A 19,028-nucleotide genomic window follows, 5' to 3' on the forward strand; every position below is an offset into this window, starting at 1 on the left:
GGGAAGACGGCGCGCCAGCCCGCAAACACGGAGAGCGGGGGAACGGCTACCCACCCCCTGGGGGGGACCAAAAGTACAAATCCACAGTCACAGGAAGTATTAACCAGCGTTTGAACACCAAATTAACCGCCATGGCAACCAGGATGGTATGGGGTCTTGGGAATGGGGTAGTTTGTTTTGTGGAACACCAGGCCTGTTGCTCTCATGCCGTAGACCAACTACTGTGTCCCTATAATAAGCCAAAAGTCATTGAACCATGCACAGTTTCAAGCAAGTGGGTCTAACTGGGGTATTCCTATGGTGCTGGTGGGTACGCAGCCTGCAATCCTTCCTTTCTTTGATGGCCAGGTGCTTGGGTCTTGGGTAAGTGGGGCTGGCTTGTGCCGTCTGAGGTCCCTCCATACTTGTCCTCCTCCTGCTTGTCCTCGCGCCGCCCCAAGAAGAGGAGGAGGCCGAAGATTTTAGTAGTGAGGCTAGGGGAAACGTTGGGGTGATGTTGGCCCAGAAATAAGGTCGCCTTGTCACCGTGACCATCTTCAGCTGGCGGGCCTTGAAAGGGAGATGGAGTGTTACCATTCGTCCCTCCACATCCTGAGGTGGGCTCTGACAAGCAAGGCAACAAGCGTATACTGGCTATTGCTTACTTCAGTGCGCTTAAGCACGTCCCTCAATGGCTTACAATAAGGGTGTGCGAGCTGATGTGCCCCCGCAAAAAATCGGGCATGTCGTTTTGGAGACCGTTGGAAGGAATGCAAGCACTGAGTCAACCTGGGGGCCCCTGGCTGGAGATCGAACCCACAACATTTTGGGTGGATTCATGTATTATTGATGAAAAGAACCTGCTTCCATCGATGCATTTTAGTCTGGAGGTGCCCAAATCCCATGCTATAAGGATTGATATTAATGTGTGTGGTTTTTGTGGCTGGTGAGCGAGTGGCTGCAGTCCAGGCCCTGAGCCACATGACACAAGGCTCGCCCTTGAGGCCCAAGCGTCCTTCCTTCCATCCTCCTCCTCCTCCTCCTCCGTCCGCCGCTGAGAGGCGGCAGAGAGCGCCTCCCTGCTCCGTCCCATCCTCCTGCGTCCTTTTCTGGCGGGATGGGAAAGCTCGTTCCTCCTCGACCTCTTTCGTTCTGGGCCTCAAGTTTGCGGGCTGCGCAGAGGAGGATGAGGAGGAGGAAGAATGAAGTGCGGACGGGGACCTCTGAGGCAAAGGCGGCCACCGCAGAAGACCCAGCAACTGGCCTCAGCAAGGTCCTGGAGGTGGCAGGGGCAGGGGCAAGGGGCCCTCGGGGAAAGCACCCGCAGGCCTCGAGCCGGGGCAGGGAAGGAGGGCGCGGGCTGGGAGCCCCAGGGCTTGCCCGCTCCTCCCCCTCCGCCACAATAAATTATCTATAGATTTCTTTATATTGTTGCAATAATATATAGATGCCATGTCCCCCCCTCCTCCTCCTCCCCGTGGCCCTTCGCCTTTTCAAGGGACCCAGTAGGGGTCCTCCTCTCCCTCCCGCAAGGCGCTCTCTTCCCCGAAGGGGAGGCCAGGGAGTGTGGCGGGCCCAAGCAGGCCTCCAGAGGAAGGGAGGGAGGGGGCCCCACAACTCCAGCCGCCCCTGCTGATCCCTGCTTTCTCCTCCCCGATCCCTTCTTTTTTCTTCTTTGTTTTCTTTCTTGCCTTTCTTTTTTCTGCCTTCTTCTTGCCTCCTTCCCCTCCTCTCCCCTTATTTCTCTTTCTTCTTTTTTCTGCATGCCTGCCTCCTTCCTTCCTTCCTGCCTCCCTCTCTTCTCTTCTTTCCTTCCTTCCTTCTTTCGTTATTTCCTTATTTCTTTCTTGCTGTCTTCTTTTTTCTGCCTGCCTGCCCTCCATCCTTCCCTGCCCCCTTTCCTTCCGTCCTTCCTTTCCTTCCCTTCCTTCCGCTTTCCTTTCCTTATTCCTTCCTTCTCTCTTTCCTTTCCTTTTTCTTTTTTTTTCTTTCTTTTCTGTCATCTTTCTTTCCTTCTTTTTTCTCTTTCTTTTCTTTTGTCCTGTCCTTCCCTTCTTTTTCCTGTTTCTTCTTGTTCCTTTCTTTTCGTCCTTCTCTGTCCTTCCTTCCTCCCTCCTTCCCTCCCTCCCTCCCTCCTTCCTCTTCCTCCTTCCTTCTCTCTTCCTTCTTTTTTCTTTCTTTTATGGCCTTCCTCCTTCCTCTCTTTCTCTTTCTATCCTTTCTTTTTTCTTTCTTTTATGTCCTTCCTTCCTTCTCTTCTTTCCTCCTTTTTTTTTTCTTTTCTGTCCTTCCTTCCTTCTTATGGATTCCTCCCCCCCTCAGAGCCCTCTGCCCTGCCACACCCCCTTTTCGCTGATTCTTGAGGGGCCTCACTGGTTCCCCATAATCCCAGCCCTGATGCAAAGCTCAGAAAGGGCAGGGTTTCCTGGCAAGGTTTGTTGCCTTTGCCTGCCTCCAGGGCTGAGAGGAGGAGAAGTTGGGACACACCCAATGAGTCACTGGGAGGGAAAACAAAAGGTAACCAGCACAAGGCTCTGGAGATTGGTGTCAGGTAGAGTCTTAAGCTGGAACCCTTAATGGTTCACGGGTGGCTCATAGTGCTGGAGCCTGTCAGTCGTGTTTTTAAGGCGTGTTAGAAGGAACAGGAGGCAAGGGGGGCTTAGAGTGGCTGTTGACAAATGAGACATTCCACTTCTCAGTTCTTCTGTCATCCCTGACATTTTTTTTGTCCAAATTACACCATAAATGGTCAGGTTGCAAATTTTCAGTTACTGGAAAAGTAAAAAACAAACACCTACTTTCCCCTTTCTGTTTCTTAGGTAAAGGCACAGGTGGAAGAGAAGGAAGGCAAGAACTTTGACGTCTTCACTGCAGTTGAGTTTTAAAACCCAGGTGGTTTGCTGGAACAATAGTTACTTCATCAAGGTACCACTCGCTTCTAATAAAATCCCACAGTAGTCATTAGGCTGTAATCCGCGCTGCAGAAAGAATCAGTTTTGACAACACACATTTAACTGCCATGGCTGAATGTGATGGGATTTTGGGAATTGTATTGTTTTGTGAGACATTTAGCCTTCTCTGTCAGAGGCGCTCTGGTGCCACAACAAACTATAGTTCCAGATATCCATAGCATTCAGCCATTGGCAGTTAAAGTGGTGTCTAACTGGATTATTTCAGTAGTGTACGTGGGCCTTAATCTTGTAATAATCTGAGGTTATATAGCAGGCTTAATTGGCGGAAACCAGTGGGAGTCCTCTCTCTGGTGTGACTCCCCATTCATAGGCATATGGAAGGAAAGGAAAGTTCTATCGGCTGCACTGCAGCAGCATAGAAAGTTCAATCTAGGTGACAAAGGCTGCTGTACACCATTAAAAAAATTAGAATCATAAAATTGGAATGGTTCCAGCATGTGGTCATCTGTCCAACTTCCTGCTAGTACAGGTGAGTCCACCACCATCGACTCCACCAATTCCCAAACTCTCCTGCTAACATTATCCTCAAAGCATCAACAACCCTGTAGGTTGGTCAGGCTTTAGCAAAAGAGTGACTCACCCAAGGTTACCTAGGCCTGTTTACAGACTGCCAAATAAATAAAGCTGCTTTGGGTCTCTTTGGAGGTACAGGGGTACCCCGGTGATAACGAAGGCGCCGCCTAGACGAAATGTCGGGTTACGAGAAAAAAATCCATTAAAAAAAACTGTGTTCCGGGTTACGAAAAATTTTTGGTGGGGCTTTTGACGGCGCTTTTTTTTTCGCACGAATCGCGGCTGTTTCCCGTATAGCGCCTATGGCATTTCGGCTTGCGAATGCCTTTCGGGTTACGAAAGCGGCGGCGGAAACGAATTATTTTCGTAACCCGAGGCACCACTGTATGCGATTTAAATGATGGCATGCATCTAAAATCCAGAACTGGACCAAAGCTGCATCAAGTGCTTAAGGATGTAGGGGTGGCTTTGGCGTTCTTTGGACTCTTAGGACCTGCATCATTAAATAGCATACTCCAAAGAGACCCAAAGCAGCTTTATTTTGGCAGTCTGTAAAGGCCTAGTGTTTCAGGTTGATGTGATGAGCAGAACTTGGCTCTCCCAATCGATCCTAAACATTACTACTACATCATTATGATTGTAACTGTGTTTACCCCTTGTTTGTAAGCTGCCTGGAGGGGTGGCATATAAATAAATCCATTATTGTTGTTGTTGTTGTTATTGATCAGAATAGACTGCACTTTGCCCTTCAATTTTGGTTGGTAGTGAAGCACGAGAGAAATGCGTGGCTGTTATATAATCTCACTGAACTACAAGCAATCGTTGGGAGAATGTCTCTTTTAGGATAAATAGAATTTGCTGTTGTTTTCTGAATGCCAGGAACCTATGTAATCTAATACTCCTATAGTAAAAGAGGATTAATTTTCTTTTTGATTCACCTGTCAATCCTCTTCTCATATAGTTACAGGGAAATAGGCCAATAAGACAGGAATGGGAACTGTGGGCCTCTCCCCACTTGGTGGCCACGTGCTGAGCACTGATGGGAGTTACAGAGTCGCAGTGTGGTCAGGCGTGGCCAGTACCATAGGGCACCATTCTTTCATGTGGCTGTTCTAAGCTGTCTTGAGGGCCATTGTCACACACTTCATAGTCCCCTTTTTTGCCTTTCAAAAATTGGCCTGTGTGGCAATGATGAGTTCTTCATGTGCGAGTATCCAAAGCCTCCCTCATGAGAACAAACCACTGACGCTCACTGTTGTTACCAAAGCAAGAAAGCAAAGCATGATGAGCGCTGGCCTACTTCTAGAAGGCTTTAAGTGGGGGTTTCCCCACAGGGATATTATATAATATATATATAATATTATATATTATAATCGTGCTTACTTCTGGCAAATGCTAATAAATAAGTAATGATTTCTGTTTCTTTAGTTCTCCTTTTAATAACAAGTAATGTCTTAAAATGATAGCCACTTGGCCTTATCTTGATCAGACTGAAACGTGACATACTGTATTCATGAGACAAATAATTATTTGCCTGTGGTATATAAATATTTTATGGGCATTTTCCAGCCCCAAATTCTCCAGAAAAAAGAAACACTTGTTGGCCTTAAAATAACATGGCAGCATGACACGCGGTGAAGGGTTATATTCCATCAGTTCCCTCTGGTTACTTGAACAAGAAAACATGTGAAATGGCCTAAGTCTGAATCTGTGAGATACAGAGGCAGACAAGAGCCTTTCCTGTTACACATGGCTAAGTATCCTGGGTCCCCAAAAAGCTCATTTGGACTTGGGAAAGAGATGCAATGTTCCAAGGCAGCAAAAAGATTCAAATCTCAAGATAATCAGTTTCCCAGTAGATACGGGCCCAATAGTCGTGTAGTTTGGGTTATGCTCTTCCCATTCATTCTAGAAAGGCAGGAAAAAGGAAGATCTTTTGGTTTGAGGCGTAATCAAGCCAGCCTTTTTCCTGCCTACCACTCCGATAGGAGTGTGTCTGTTGTTGATAATGCTTCATGTGTCACTAGCAGTTGCTCCAGCCCTTTGCATTGGACTTCCTTTTCCTTCTTGTTACCATCATTAAAAAGCAAGCTTACCTTTTTGTTCGTTGTACTCTGTGCTTTAGCTTTCTAAATTCAAAATCCCAGTGGTGTGGGGGTCATTAGGCAGACTTGGTTTCCTGGCAGCCAATCAAATTCAGAAAGGGTGGGGGGGGTGCAGGGGCATTTTAAAATGTATAAAAGGTAAATTGGTGGTCTGAGGAGAGGGAGAGACAAGGGGTTTCCAGTTAAGATCAGACAAGGATTGTAATGGGAGAGGGAGTTCAGTTCAGTTTAGTGCACAGGGACTGGGATCAGTTAGACTGGACAGGTCCGATTGATATCTATCTGAGAGAGGAGAGTAGGGGACAAGAAGTACACTCATCCATATTTGCGGCTTGATTATTATTCATGGATTTGATTAATAGTTGCTCTCAGAAATATCTAGGTCTTCCAGTGCAACTCTATGGTCAACTTTAAACTAAAAAGTTGCACTGGAAAGACCTAGAGATTCCTAGAGAGGATACTGTACTAGACATTTGTAGCTCCTCCAGGGCAGTTCTATGGTCAGTGTTTGTTGGATGTTGACCACAGAGTTGCACTGGAGGACCTATAGATTCCTAGAGAGGGTGTCTTCTCAGGTAAAAACATAGTGTTTTTGTTATTTGCAGTTTTTCCATATTTGCGGGGGTCTTGTGCCCCTAACCCTTGCGAATATGAAGTGACAAGTGTATTTAAAAGTCTGCCAATTGTTTGAATGTTAATATAACCACACTGAGCTTTATTTCTTAATGCTATTCAATAAAGTTACGGTACTGTTTATTTTACAGTAATGTCTCTGTCGGCAGTGATTTCTGTGCAATATAAACAAGGACTACACATACGTGAAATATCAGAATTGGTTTGGGAAGACACTTGGGATCCTGACCCCTTGCCCTTAAGGTATAGTGTGTGTTGGGGGGGGGCAGGGCAAGTAGGTAAAGAAGTGGGGGGGAGCAGGGCAAGTGTAAATGATGGGGGGGGGGGCTTCTGGGGTTGGATGATAAAAGCAACCTGCAGTTGAAAGAACATTCTGTCACATCCAGTTTCTATCCCACCTCCTCTCCCTTTTTCTTCCTTGGGAGCACAAAGGAGGATTCAATATGACAGGGGCTCCTTGGTTGGGAGACAGATGCACTGGCTTTGCTGATGACCCTCCTTCCCCCAAAACCTCATGCTCAAAATACTGCAACACAGAATCCAACCATATGCGGAGAGAGAAATTTGACTAACTGTTCTTCAAGGGACATTCTAGACGTTTATTTCATTTCTGTCCCACCTTTCTCTTTACACAAAGTGGCTTACAGCATTTAAAACATTATTTATATAAAAGTTTTAAAAGAATTAAATAACAGTACAATTAAAAACAATATTAAAATAATACCAAAACTATGCAACCTTTCTGTTAGGAGATCATACCACAATCTGGAAACGGCCACAAGTATTTTTGTCTTGGCACCACACCACCCACCCAGCCCAATTTGCACTCAGGTTCTAGCCATTACTTTCACTTTGAGAAATGGGCCTACGGACCTCCGGTTGGTAATGGCGCCTGGTGAGAAGCACTAGATTGTGCAGGTCTGGTGCTGACTGGACGGCGCAGGAGTTGGGCTGTTTTGTAATTTACAAGACAGCTCAAAATTGCCCCATAGGTATTGGAGGATCAGAGAGGGCCCAATGGAGATCCAGAAACACTCTTCTCTTCCCGGACTTTGGCTTTATGGGCCCGAAAGAAAGTGAAGGAGAAGGTGGGAGATTGTAGGGCACCCACGGCATTTCCCGATTTTCGGATAGGGTCGCCACCAACTTTTAAATACTAATAAGAAGGACTGAGTCAAATGAAAAATCGATTTCTTTCAGGCTAAATTTAAGCTATCGTGGATATCTCTGGCGAGTGACTTGGAATTTGAAAAGCAAGTACTACAAGACTGGATAAGGCTGATAGATGGGACTTTAACCTGTATTTGAACTAAAACAATTGAATATAACATCGGAAATATCAATCAAGAATTTAATTGTTTCTTAAAATACAAAGAATACAAGGAACCTAAAAAGATTATTGCAGAGATTCCCTTGATGCCACTTGGACTAAATAGTAAGACTATAGATAGATAGATAGATAGATAGATAGATAGATAGATAGATAGATAGACACCTCAAAGGTCTACAACTGATTATGAACTTGGCATAGACTTAAATAGACAAATATATTGAATTTTTAAAAAACATTTCATCATTTTTCTTGGCAAAAGGCTTAGTTTGTAGGGAAAAGAGAGTCCTAAATAGAAATTTAAAACTAAATCAATTGACTGACTTTGAATATTGAAGAAAAAAGATAAGAATTGAACACATGAAAGGTTGTAGACTAAACAATGGCTCTGAAAGAGAGCAACCCCATTGAATAGAGAAGGACGAAGGACAATACCACCAAGGTAAAAACAAGAAGGCATAAATGAGGACGGGAGGAGGGAACATCGAGGACAAGTGGAAGAGAAGAGGATGGGAGGAGGAGACGACGTTGAAAAGAAGAACAGGAGACTGATTTGGTGGTCTAACCCGCAAGGGAGACAGTTAATGATATAATCCATGGTCTAAGTTGCTAAGACTTGTGGTAGTTGGAGTTTTCTTTTTTGGGTGGATCGTGATAACATCCAGAAAGGAGGCAAGAACATGGAAATTTCAGAGACAAGAAGGGCATGACAGGAACTGTAGTTCTAATGGATACATGTAGCGAACGTAATTAAAAACGGAGACTTGGGGAGCCTCTTGAGATGTGTAGTTTCTTATTTTTCTTTTTGAAAGGGAGAAACCGAGGCACGAAAACAGGCGGTATTTTTCCTCTCCCGGCTTTTCTTTTTTTCCCTTCCCTCTTTTTTCTTAGCAAAATAATCTAGGGTTTTGGGAACCAAGACTTTTAAATTTATGCCTCATATGATATAATGCACATTACTGTATTTTTCCCTTTTTTCTGCTTTTTTAGATAATTGATATATAGATATAAAATAGATATTTATTAGGAACAATTTTTTGGCACTGGTTTCATATTTTCTTAATTTTAATCACATGCTACTACATACAAAGCAGTGTGTTTTTTGACCCTTGTTTACTCATTAGTAACTCATCCTGCTTCTCGTTCCACTGGCCTTCCTCTCCCATGCAGCAAACATAAAAAGGCGATCTGGCAATGCTTTGTCTAAATGCCATTTTGTGCAGCCAATGACTCAGTTTTAAGTAAGACTGTAAACATCTTTTCTTGGGATTGTTTTACTTTCTCTCTCAGTCCTGGGTGTTTTTATCAGTATAAGAGCAACTGGTTCTTCTAAATCGGAACAGGACTGTATTTTAAAAACAGAATTTCAAGTGTAATATTTTCAACCTAAAATGTTCTTCTGAATATTCTTCCTGGGTAGTGTTGCTGGAGAATTTGGTGAGACTAGGCATACTGTTATGCCATTCTCTTATTAATCCCTAAGGATATTTGTTTATTCTTTCTTCACCTAGTCTTTGTGTTTATTTTTTTATACTGATTTAAGCTACTTAGAACACAGCAGAAAACAACAAAGACCTGGAACAATAACTAAAGGAAGACAGAGGTCCAAAATACACCGAAGAAATAATGCAGTTTGAGATCACTTTAACTGCCCTGACGCAATGCTAGGGAATCCAGGGAATTGTAGTTTATTGTGGCATCAGAGCTCTCTTTGACAGAGAAGGCTAAATGTCTCACAAACACTTCAGTTCCCAGAATTCCATAGCACTGAGCCAGGGCAGTTAAAGTGGTGGCAAAGTGGATTATTTCTGCAACGTGTTTTGGACCAAAGAAGAAAGTGCTAGTCTAGGTTTAATGCTGAATATTAAGAAAACAAAACGAATGACCACAGAAGAACTACTGAATACATCCTAGATAATGATAAAATAGAAATAGTAAGAAAATTCCCATACCTGAGATCAAACACTGAACAGAAAGGAGACTGCTTTCAAAAAATCAGAAGACTAGGATGGGGAAGGGCAGCTATGAAACAATTGGACAAGATCATAAAGTGTAAAGAGATACAACTGAGCAGTAAAGTCAGAATCGTCCAGACCATTGTATTCCCTATTACCATTCTCCGTGTGCAAGAGCTGGACAGTAAAGAAAACAGATAGGAAAAAAATCAACTTATTTGCGATATGGTGTTGGAGAAAAGTGCTGAAGATACCATGGACGGCCAAGAAGACAAACAAATGGCTTCAAGCCTGAACTCTCCTTGGAAGTCAGGATGACTAAATTTAGGTTGTTGTACTTTGGACACACTATGAGAAGGAAATACTCCTTAGAAATGGCAATGATGCTAGGAAAAGTGGAAGGAGAGGAAGACCATAAGCCAGATGGCTAGACTCAGTCAGGGTCTAGCTTGGGAGGGTCAATTGGGGAGGACAAGGGCCTGAATTTGCAGGACCTGAGTATGGAGGTAGAGGATAAGGGGCCTTGGAGATGTCTTATCTACAGGGTCACCATGAGCCAAAGTCAACGCAAGGACAGCTAACAAATAACAACAAACTGCTTAGAAAGTTGGAAGGAAACACAATTCTCTGCCATGCAAGAAGCTATCCTGAAAAAAATGGCTATCTAATCTCTGCTTAAAATTTTTCAGTGAAGGAGAGTCTATTGTCTTCTGAGACAGTCCATTCCCATGTGGAACAGTTCTAACAGCTAAGAAGGTCTTCCTAATCTATGGGTAGAATTTATTATCTTGTATTTTGAATCAACCGGTTTGTGCTGTTGTCTTTAGGGCAGCAGAAAATATGTTTGTTTCATCTTCTACCTGTCATCTTTTCAAATATTTAAAGATGGTTATCATATCACCTCAGCCTTGTCTTCTCTAAGTTAAACATACCCAACTCCTAAGTTGTTTCTGATAAGGCTTGGTTTCCAAACCTTTGGACATCGTCTTCATGCTTCCGTGAACGCAATACAGTTTGTCAATATCCTTCTTGAACTGTAGTGCCCAGAACTGGACACAGTAATACAGGTGAGGTCTGACCAAAGCTGAATAGAGTGGCACTACTATTTCCCTCTAGACACATATACTCCTGCTGATGCAGCCTAGACTTGCACAGGCACTTTTTTTGGTGCCACATAATTGACTCCTGTTAACCTCTTCTGTACATGTCTGTGTTTTGTATCACACGCAAACAGTCGTAGCATTCCAATATATTCTACTCTCCATGAAAACTAAGAAATTTTCATCCTTGTTGTTGTTGTAGTTGTTATTAACTGCCCTTGAGTCAATGTCAACTCATGGCGGCTCTATGGGTGAGACATCTCCAAGTCCCTCTGTCCTCCACAGCTCTCCTTGTAGGACTTGTAGATTCAGGCCCATGACCTCCTTGATTGAGGCTAGCCATCTGATCTCTTCCTTTCTTTCTACTACCTTCAAACTTTCCTAGCATTATTGTCTTTCCGACTCAGTTTTATCTTCCCATTATGTGGCCAAAGTACAAAAGCCTCAATTTAATCATCTTAGCTTCCAAGGAGAGTTCAGGATTTACCTGCTCAAATACATTTTTTTTTGGTCTTTTTGGCCATCTTTTCTAGTTCCACATCTCAAATGAGTTGATTTTTCCCCCTACTTTTTTTTGCTGTCCAGCTTCCACATCCATACATAGTGATGGGGATACCATGGCTTTGGTGCTCAATTGTATATCTTTACACTTTAGGCTCTTCTTGATCTCTTCCATTGCTGCCCTTCCCATTCCTTCTAGTTTTCTTCTTATCTCTTGACCTCAGTCTCCATTCTGATCAATGTTTGATCAAAGGTACAATAAATCTTTAACCATTTTGATTTTGTCATTATCTAGGTTGAATTTTTGTAGGTCCTCCATGGTCATTATATTTGTTTTCTTTATGTTCAGCAGTACAGTGGTGCCTCGGGTTACGAAAGTAATTCGTTCCGTGGCCGCTTTCGTAACCCGAAAAGCCTTCGTAAGCCGAATTGCCATAGGCGCTAATGGGGAAAAGCCGCGATTCCGTGCGAAAAAGCCGAAAAAAGCACCAAAAGTTTTTTCGTAACCCGAAAAAACATTCGTAACCCGGAACAATAATTCCCTATGGGATTTTTTCGTATCCCGAAAATTTCGTAACCTGGGTATTTCGTATCCCGAGGTACCACTGTATGCCTGCCTTTGTACTTTCTTTCTTGACCTTCTTTAACAATTGTTCCAAGTCCATTATGTTTTCTGCTAGTAGTATGGTGTCATTAGCATATCTAAGGCCTGTTACAGACTGCCAAAATAAAGCTGCTTCGGGTCTCTTTAGAGGTATGCTGTTTAAATGATGCATGCATCCTAAGAATCCGGAAGCTGCACCAAAGCTGCACTCCAGTGCTTAGGAATGGAGTGTGGCTTTGGCGCGACCTCCGGACTCTTAGGACCCAGGCATCATTTAAATAGCATACCTCCAAAGAGACCCAAAGCAGCTTTATTTTGGCAGTCTGTAACAGGCCTTAGATAGCTGATGTTCCTTCCTCCTATCTTCACTCCTTCTTCTAAGTCTAACCCTGCTATTTGTGTGATGTTTTCTGCATCCAAAGTAGGCTGATAGAATGCAGCCTTGCCTTGACTCCTTTGCCAATTTTATCTTTACTTTTGAGAAATGGGAAAAGAAAGAGTTTTCTTTTGTGAAATAATAACTATAATGATAAATAACTATCTGGAGCTTGGAGTTATAATGGCAACCAATTACTTTTTAAAAAGGAGATTTCCAAGCGATGTAATGCAAATTCCTCTGGAACAACCCTATTTATTTCTTGCAGCAACAGCAATAATAAGTTTTGTGGTAGTTATTTCATTGCAACCTATCCCTTTATAGAACATTCTTGATTTTTATCACATGCATGTCAGGAATCTTGTCTTCTACAGGGCACAAATACTGACACAGAGGCATTAGGAAATCACAGAACAGTTTGGTCAGCTTTATTTAGGAACTCTAACTAAATAACAGAAATAGTTTCACAAAATGGCCCAACCCAGTACTTCAAGTCACACAGCAATCTGACTCATAGGTTATAATTGCACAACAGCTATCTTTTGAGTCATAGGTAAATGTTTGCATGGACAGGGAAACCTTGCAACTGCCTAAACAGAACTGTTGATTCCAACTCCTAATTCCTAAATTTAGGTCTCCTGGATTATATCAGGTAGATGGTTTTAATGGACAAACATTTAACTTATACATAAATAAATTGGCAACTGAATAGTTTTATATTGTACAAAGATATAAAGTGATAAAAAGTGGTCTGTGGTCCACAGGGAGGGAGGGAATAATTTTTACTGAGGAAAATAAAACAGAGAAAAAAAGTTATACACTATGAAAATCCTGATCAATTTCCCTCTTCAGCTGCTATTTAACGCAGTTTGGGGTTAAACCTAATATTAATCCCAGCTCATGTAGACCAACTGAAGTCAATGGTGACTAAAAGGACCCGTTCATTGCAATGGGTCTACTATAGTTGGAAGGGGCTGATATTGGATTTAGCCTTTGGAAGCCAAAGAAATGTACATGCAACTTGGTCTCAAATTTAGTTTTCTCTTCCGCTAAAAGAAATGGCTGTGGAAATTTAAAGTCAGCATTGAGCAATATGACATGCTGCCTCATCTCTGCTCAGTCATGTGCTCTTCACCCTTGGATCAGGGTCCCACACCCTTTTTTGAGGCAATTGGCATAAAATAATGGATTCTGTTGGGTCTACCCTTTTATCTTCTGCATATCCACAGATATTAGTTTATATTACATCCTCGTACCCTGGGTCAGTCCATTGAGACATAATTTTGCTCTTGTTTTTTTCTTTTCTTTCTCAAAGAATGACTACTAATCTAATCTACATAAACATCACATGACTCTGTGAGTATATAATATGGCAGAGTAATCTCTGATAGCCCACTTGCTTCTCAGTTAACTGCACCCACCTTCCAGACTGCTCAGACCTGACTTGTTATCATGATGCCCGGCGGCTTAACTGATGCCAAAGCGGTTACTCCAGATATTCAACAGCTGGCTGACCAGGTGAGTGAAAGAGCATATTAAAACTGTGTGCTAGAATGTGGCAAAATTACATTTAAACTAAGCTGAATTTTATTTTTAAAAAATCAGGAAGGAAAGTATGTTTTAACACAGTCATAGTGAGTGGGAAGGAAGTGTTCCTAGCGGGTGCTTTCTGTGGACGGATGAACTCAAATCTAGTCCATACTTGTACACCCTTTAAACCAGTGGTTCTCAACCTTCCTAATGCCGCAACCCTTTAATACAATTCTTCATGTTATGGTCACCCCCAACCATAATTTTGTTGTTGTTGCTACTTCATAACTGTAATTTTGCTACTGTTTTCTGATGGTCTTGGCGACTCCTGTGAAAGGGTTATTCAACCCCCAAAGGGGTCGCGACCCACAGGTTGAGAACCGCTGCTTTAAACCTAGAATCATAGAGTTGGAAGAGACCGCAAGGGCCATCCAGTCCAACCCCCCTGCCATGCAGGAAATCCAGATCAAAGCATCCCCAACAGATGGCCATCCAGCCTCCGTTTGAAGACCTCCAAGGAGGGAGACTCCGCTACACTCCGAGGCAGTGTGTTCCTCTGTCGAACAGCCCTTACTGTCAGGAAATTCCTCCTAATGTTGAGGTGGAATCTCTTTTCCTGCAGCTTGCATCCATTCTCCGGGTCTTAGTCTCTGGAGCAGCAGAAAACAAGCCCATTGCTCCGGGTCCTAGTCTCTGGAGCAGCAGAAAACAAGCTTGCTCCCTCCTCAATATGACATCCCTTCAAAAATTTAAATAGGGCTATCTAAATATTTGAAGGGATGTCATATTTGAAGGGATTAAATTCCTAGCATGGGTGGTGTTCTGGCTCCATCTTTGGTACTAGAGTCTTTTGTAGGACAGAATGTTTTTACCAGCTTAGGCTCTACATGGAAAGGAACAGCCAGGCTTCATAGATCCATGCCTTGCTAACCTTCCTGTGTTGAAAGATGGTCTGGAAACTTCTGTTAGTACCAAACATAGTTTTGGGGTATTGACTGGAACTGCCAGGTGCCACAGTCCTGCCGTTCTACCAACATCATCTCACCTTCCTCATATCTCAGTTTCGGGCCCGGCTAGAAGGCTGGTCATGGTTTGAAGCCACATTATCTGGAAGCACTTTTACTATACCTCCCTACTTGCTTTCTGCAATCATCCTCTGGGGGCTGAGGGGCCATGGGCACATCCTCTGGAGTGAGGTCTCCAGCCACAGAGAGGCCTGTCTAGCATTGGCTTTGCAGTCTTTTCTGCACAAGACAGTTTTTAAAAGCCCTTTGAGCCACTGTGTAATATTACTGCTATGTTTAGTTTTCATACAATGAAATATTTTGAAGTATTTTTAGATCTTCTTGTTATGCTTTTAAACTCTATTAAATAATGCTATTTTCAACAGATTTCTGCATTTATTTAATTGTGTTATTATGCTGCCTCTGCATATGCTGAATGTGTTATTTTGGATTTCTGTGTTTGTATTGTGCATCATTCTGAGAACTATTTATTATGAGACAACTCAACAATCTTAAGATAAAATAAACAATTAAAAATGACTGTAGTTTGCCTGGCCATTTGTTGAAGCCTTAGAAGTTGCTTTAGCATTAATTCCACCAAGGAGTCCAAGATCCACCAGGTTTGGAGGAACCAGTGGTGAGGCACTATTATATCCTATGGTGCAGGAAAGGGAATGCAATATCTCCTGTCATTCTGATCCTTCAATCTCTGTCTTCTGGCATTGACATGCAGACTGAGTTCTGAAAAAGAACATAACTATTGATAATCTCAGAATATATATATTTTAATATTTTATTTTATTTTGAAGGGAACTTCAGAAGAGCCAAAGTGCCAGATAGCTGCTGAAGAAAGAAGGCCAATGTTCTTGCTTTCTTCTATACCCATTGCAGTGGAAAATAAGCAGATCCTCAAGGCTGCTTTTGTGGCCCCGAACTCTTCAGACCCCTTAAGTGGCCCTTTTTCTGGCAAAGGCTGGGATGGCAATGGGGGGACGGGCATATAAGACACCTTATTTTTTCAAAAAACAGGACTGTGGTTTTTAGTGTTGTTTTTAAAATAATATTTTGAGCTCTCAGTCAGAAAACTGAACCTCAGATCCACCAGAACCTTTGACCATACAGTTGCCTGGTCTTTTTAAAATAATATTTCTTCTTCAAGGTAACTTCCGTTTGAAAATTACACTGTATTTCAAAATAAATTAACTCTAAGAAACCCTCCTGATGCTTTGAACAACTGGTGGTACAGATGGTCAGGGGAAAAGTTTCACTTTCTACCCTTTACCTCTGGGTAGAAATTATCTTGAGACAGCACATTTTGTATGTGTGTTCTAACTCAATAATGTCCTCTGGGTTTTTAGCGAAATAAAACTTCTTACACCTACATTAACGGCATGATATCCCATCTTTTCCTAACACTTTTCAGTTCTTTTCTGTACAAGAAGTAACATGTCAAACTATTCTTTGTTAATTTCAGATGAAACCTGAAATAGAACAGAAGGAAAACAAGAGTTATCCCATTTTCAATGCTATAGAGTACAAAACACAGGTGGTTGCTGGAACAAACTACTTCATTAAGGTCAGTGTTACCAATGAAAAATAGTGGACTCTCTCAACAACCACAAAAATGGCAGTAAACCCTTTCTGCGTGTATTTATTCCATGCAGATTTCATTTTTCTGAAGGCGTCTTTCTGGGGTCTTCAGGAGTATGGATGGACTGTAAAAGCTGTGTGGGTGAGTCTGGATGAAGGGGTGTGTGAATGGGTGAAATGTGTGAATGTGGGATGTGTAGATGATTGGGTGTGGATTTGGGCTGTAAAGATGGGCTGAACATATGCAGATGCCTGTAGTGTTCAGAGGTGGGGTGCTCAGCTAGGGGCAAAGGGGGCCTGCAGGGCAGCTGGAGTTGTTGTGTTATGTGTGCCTGTGGCATGTTGTATTTGTGCAGTATATGGGGGATGATGTGGGACAAGGAGAGACTGTGTGTGAAGAGAATGGTTAACTAAGGGTGCATCTGCACTGCAGAAATAACTTGGGTTGACACTGCTTCAACTGCCCTGGCACCGTGCTATGGAATTCTGGGAATTGGAGTTTATTGTGGCTCCAGAGAGGAACTTAAAGAGATGACAAACCAAGTTATTTCTGCAGTGCAGACAAAGCCTCAGTTAACTATGGGTGTGGGACGAGTGTACTCATTGATATGGATGTGCACCTACCCAACATTTTTCCATTCACAAATGTAGCCTTCAGTGCTGGTTTTTATTTGAAAAACCAAGCCAAAAGGTGTTCACATGTCTTACCCATCCCTTTCAGCGTAGCCCAAAGACACATAGTGCAAATGGTAGAGAAGCTCTGTAAACCTTTTGGCCTTTCCTCGGCCCAATCTTCTGTGTGGCACTTCAGACCACATACTAAAAAATGCTAAAAAGAGCCAGACTCTTATCTTGGAGTTATTAATCACCATGCACCATGGCCACTGAAAACCAGAGCAAGTGAAATGACCTCACATTCCTTTCAGAAAATGCCAGCTCTGACTTTAAAAACAGACGACTACTATATTTGTCCTCTAGTAGTTCTCCAAACCAGGCCACTCCATGCTGATGGGGAAGGAGGTTACCTGCTGAAGGCTCCTTCTCCCCTGAAAAAAATTACCTTCTGCCCACATGGTGGAGTGGGTTTGTGTGTTAGATGAAAACTCTGGAGACCAGGGTTCATGAAAGTCACATGCTCTCAGCCTCAGGGGCTGAACCACCTCTGAACAAATCTGACCAAGAAAATCCCTTGCCTTAGGGTCACCATAAGTCAGACCTGACTTGCAAGCACACAACACACACAATGGAGTTTATCACACAGAATTTCTCTTAATTTCGAATGAAAAGAAAGTGGGGCCAGGACGCATTCACGTGAATTCGCTAATTCAGCAAATTTACGTGAATTCGAATTGTGTTCGAACTGACTTCCCATTGCCCGAAAATAGCTTGCCATTGCCTGAAATTGCGTGTGGTACTCTATCCCGCAATAACGTGAAACCCCATGATTGTGTTCAAATTGCCATTGGATTATAATTCCAATTTCCCTTGCCTGATAACATTCACATACAAGTGATTTGACCAAGAGTCTGTGCAGTAAATGAGAGGTAAAACAAGAAACCCAGAAATGTACACTTCCTGTTTAATGCAACTGTCTAGTTCAGTTTTTTGCTTTGCCCGTGACTTTTGCAATCCTTCCTTCAGTTAAAATGCAAAGGAAGAACTCTTGAATTTAGTGAACCCTTGATTCAGAAATTTGATAACATAAAAAGAAGGCTTTCTGAGTGCCAGTCATTCTCTCTTCTCTGCAGGTTGATGCTGGACAGGGAGAATTTATGCACTTGCGTATCTTCAAGCCTCTTCCTCAATCCAGTGAAGGGCCGTCTCTGAATAGTTACCAGACGGGAAAGACAGCAAATGATCCACTTAACTACTTCTAAGAAGATCTTTCTATTGCCTTGTTCTTTTGCCATGAAATGAGCTGGCTGCAGATTGACAAAGAAAGAAAATCAGCAAACAGCTATAAATAATTTGGGAAGTTTGTGATTGTAGTTCTGCATTGAACAGCATCGACATTAAAGGGGGGAAATGTGTATGTTAAAGGATATGTTGAACGCCTACAGCTGAATAAAGCTGGAAAATGCCATCTATTATTTTACTCCCCTTCACTTCAGTTTCGAGCATGGGAGCCAAAGGAGCAAAATATAGAGCTGCATGATTTTTTGAGAACTCATTTTCTCATTCACCAAAAAACTCTTCTCTTGCTTTCATTTCCTTATCCTTACAAACTCATTTAACACCCCCCCATTAGTTTACTGATTTCTCCATGGATCAAAACAAAAGCAACCCAGTAATAAATTCAGTATGAAGATCCTCTATGTGGTATCCAGAACAGAAAACCACCTGTGTGAATGGTTTGGTTATTGTATTGTAATATAAACCTTGTAATTCCCCAGACTGAGGAATGGCAAAAAGGAAGTTGCCATTTTGCAAGAATCATAGAACAGTTGGAAGAGACCACAAGGGCCATCCAGTCCAACCCCCTGCCATGCAGGAACTCTCAATAAAAGCATACCCGACAGACAGTCATAACTCTAATCCTTTTCCATCTAGTATTGGCAGTTCTGATTGAATGAATCTGCAAATTATGGCTCAGGGCTGCACTTTACCAGTTTGTTTCTGGGCACAAGTGAAAGTGCTTGTCATGACCTATAAAGCCCTGTATAGCTCAGGTCCGGATGATCTGAAAGACCCTGTCTTCCTATGCAGGAAACCCTCACCTTTTAATGACCCATTAAAGTTGGTTCTATTGCAGCACAAAACTAGAAAGTGCTGGAAGGCTCCAGACTTGTCTATTTTAGGGACCGGAGACCCATCCCATGTTCTCAATGTTCTCAGT

At 42.6% G+C, this 19,028-nt stretch overlaps 3 protein-coding genes across 7 annotated transcripts in view; 2 read left to right on the top strand and 1 right to left on the bottom strand.

Annotated features, from left to right (window-relative positions):
• LOC121920990 (cystatin-A-like) overlaps window positions 1–18,279 on the top strand; it is an 18,676-nt gene extending 397 nt beyond the window's left edge. The window contains exons 1-4 of one of the 2 annotated variants that reach the window (XM_042448377.1): window positions 6,086–6,445; window positions 13,384–13,586; window positions 16,077–16,178; window positions 17,941–18,279. In XM_042448377.1, the coding sequence (XP_042304311.1) occupies window positions 13,521–13,586; window positions 16,077–16,178; window positions 17,941–18,069 (297 nt within the window). In that variant the 5' untranslated portion in view covers window positions 6,086–6,445; window positions 13,384–13,520 and the 3' untranslated portion in view covers window positions 18,070–18,279. Of the gene's footprint in view, window positions 1–6,085; window positions 6,446–13,383; window positions 13,587–16,076; window positions 16,179–17,940 lie in introns of those variants that run through there. The other variant, XM_042448378.1, reaches the window with a different exon arrangement.
• The window catches only part of NAA50 (N-alpha-acetyltransferase 50, NatE catalytic subunit), a 293,674-nt gene that overhangs the window by 40,474 nt on the left and 234,172 nt on the right, over window positions 1–19,028 (bottom strand). The window lies entirely within an intron of this gene.
• LOC121920987 (butyrophilin subfamily 2 member A2-like) overlaps window positions 1–19,028 on the top strand; it is a 54,608-nt gene that overhangs the window by 20,267 nt on the left and 15,313 nt on the right. The gene's annotated exons all lie outside the window — the stretch shown is intronic.

The sequence above is a fragment of the Sceloporus undulatus genome, chromosome 2 (genome assembly GCF_019175285.1).
Source record: "Sceloporus undulatus isolate JIND9_A2432 ecotype Alabama chromosome 2, SceUnd_v1.1, whole genome shotgun sequence".
Classification (NCBI taxonomy): Eukaryota; Metazoa; Chordata; class Lepidosauria; order Squamata; family Phrynosomatidae; genus Sceloporus; species Sceloporus undulatus.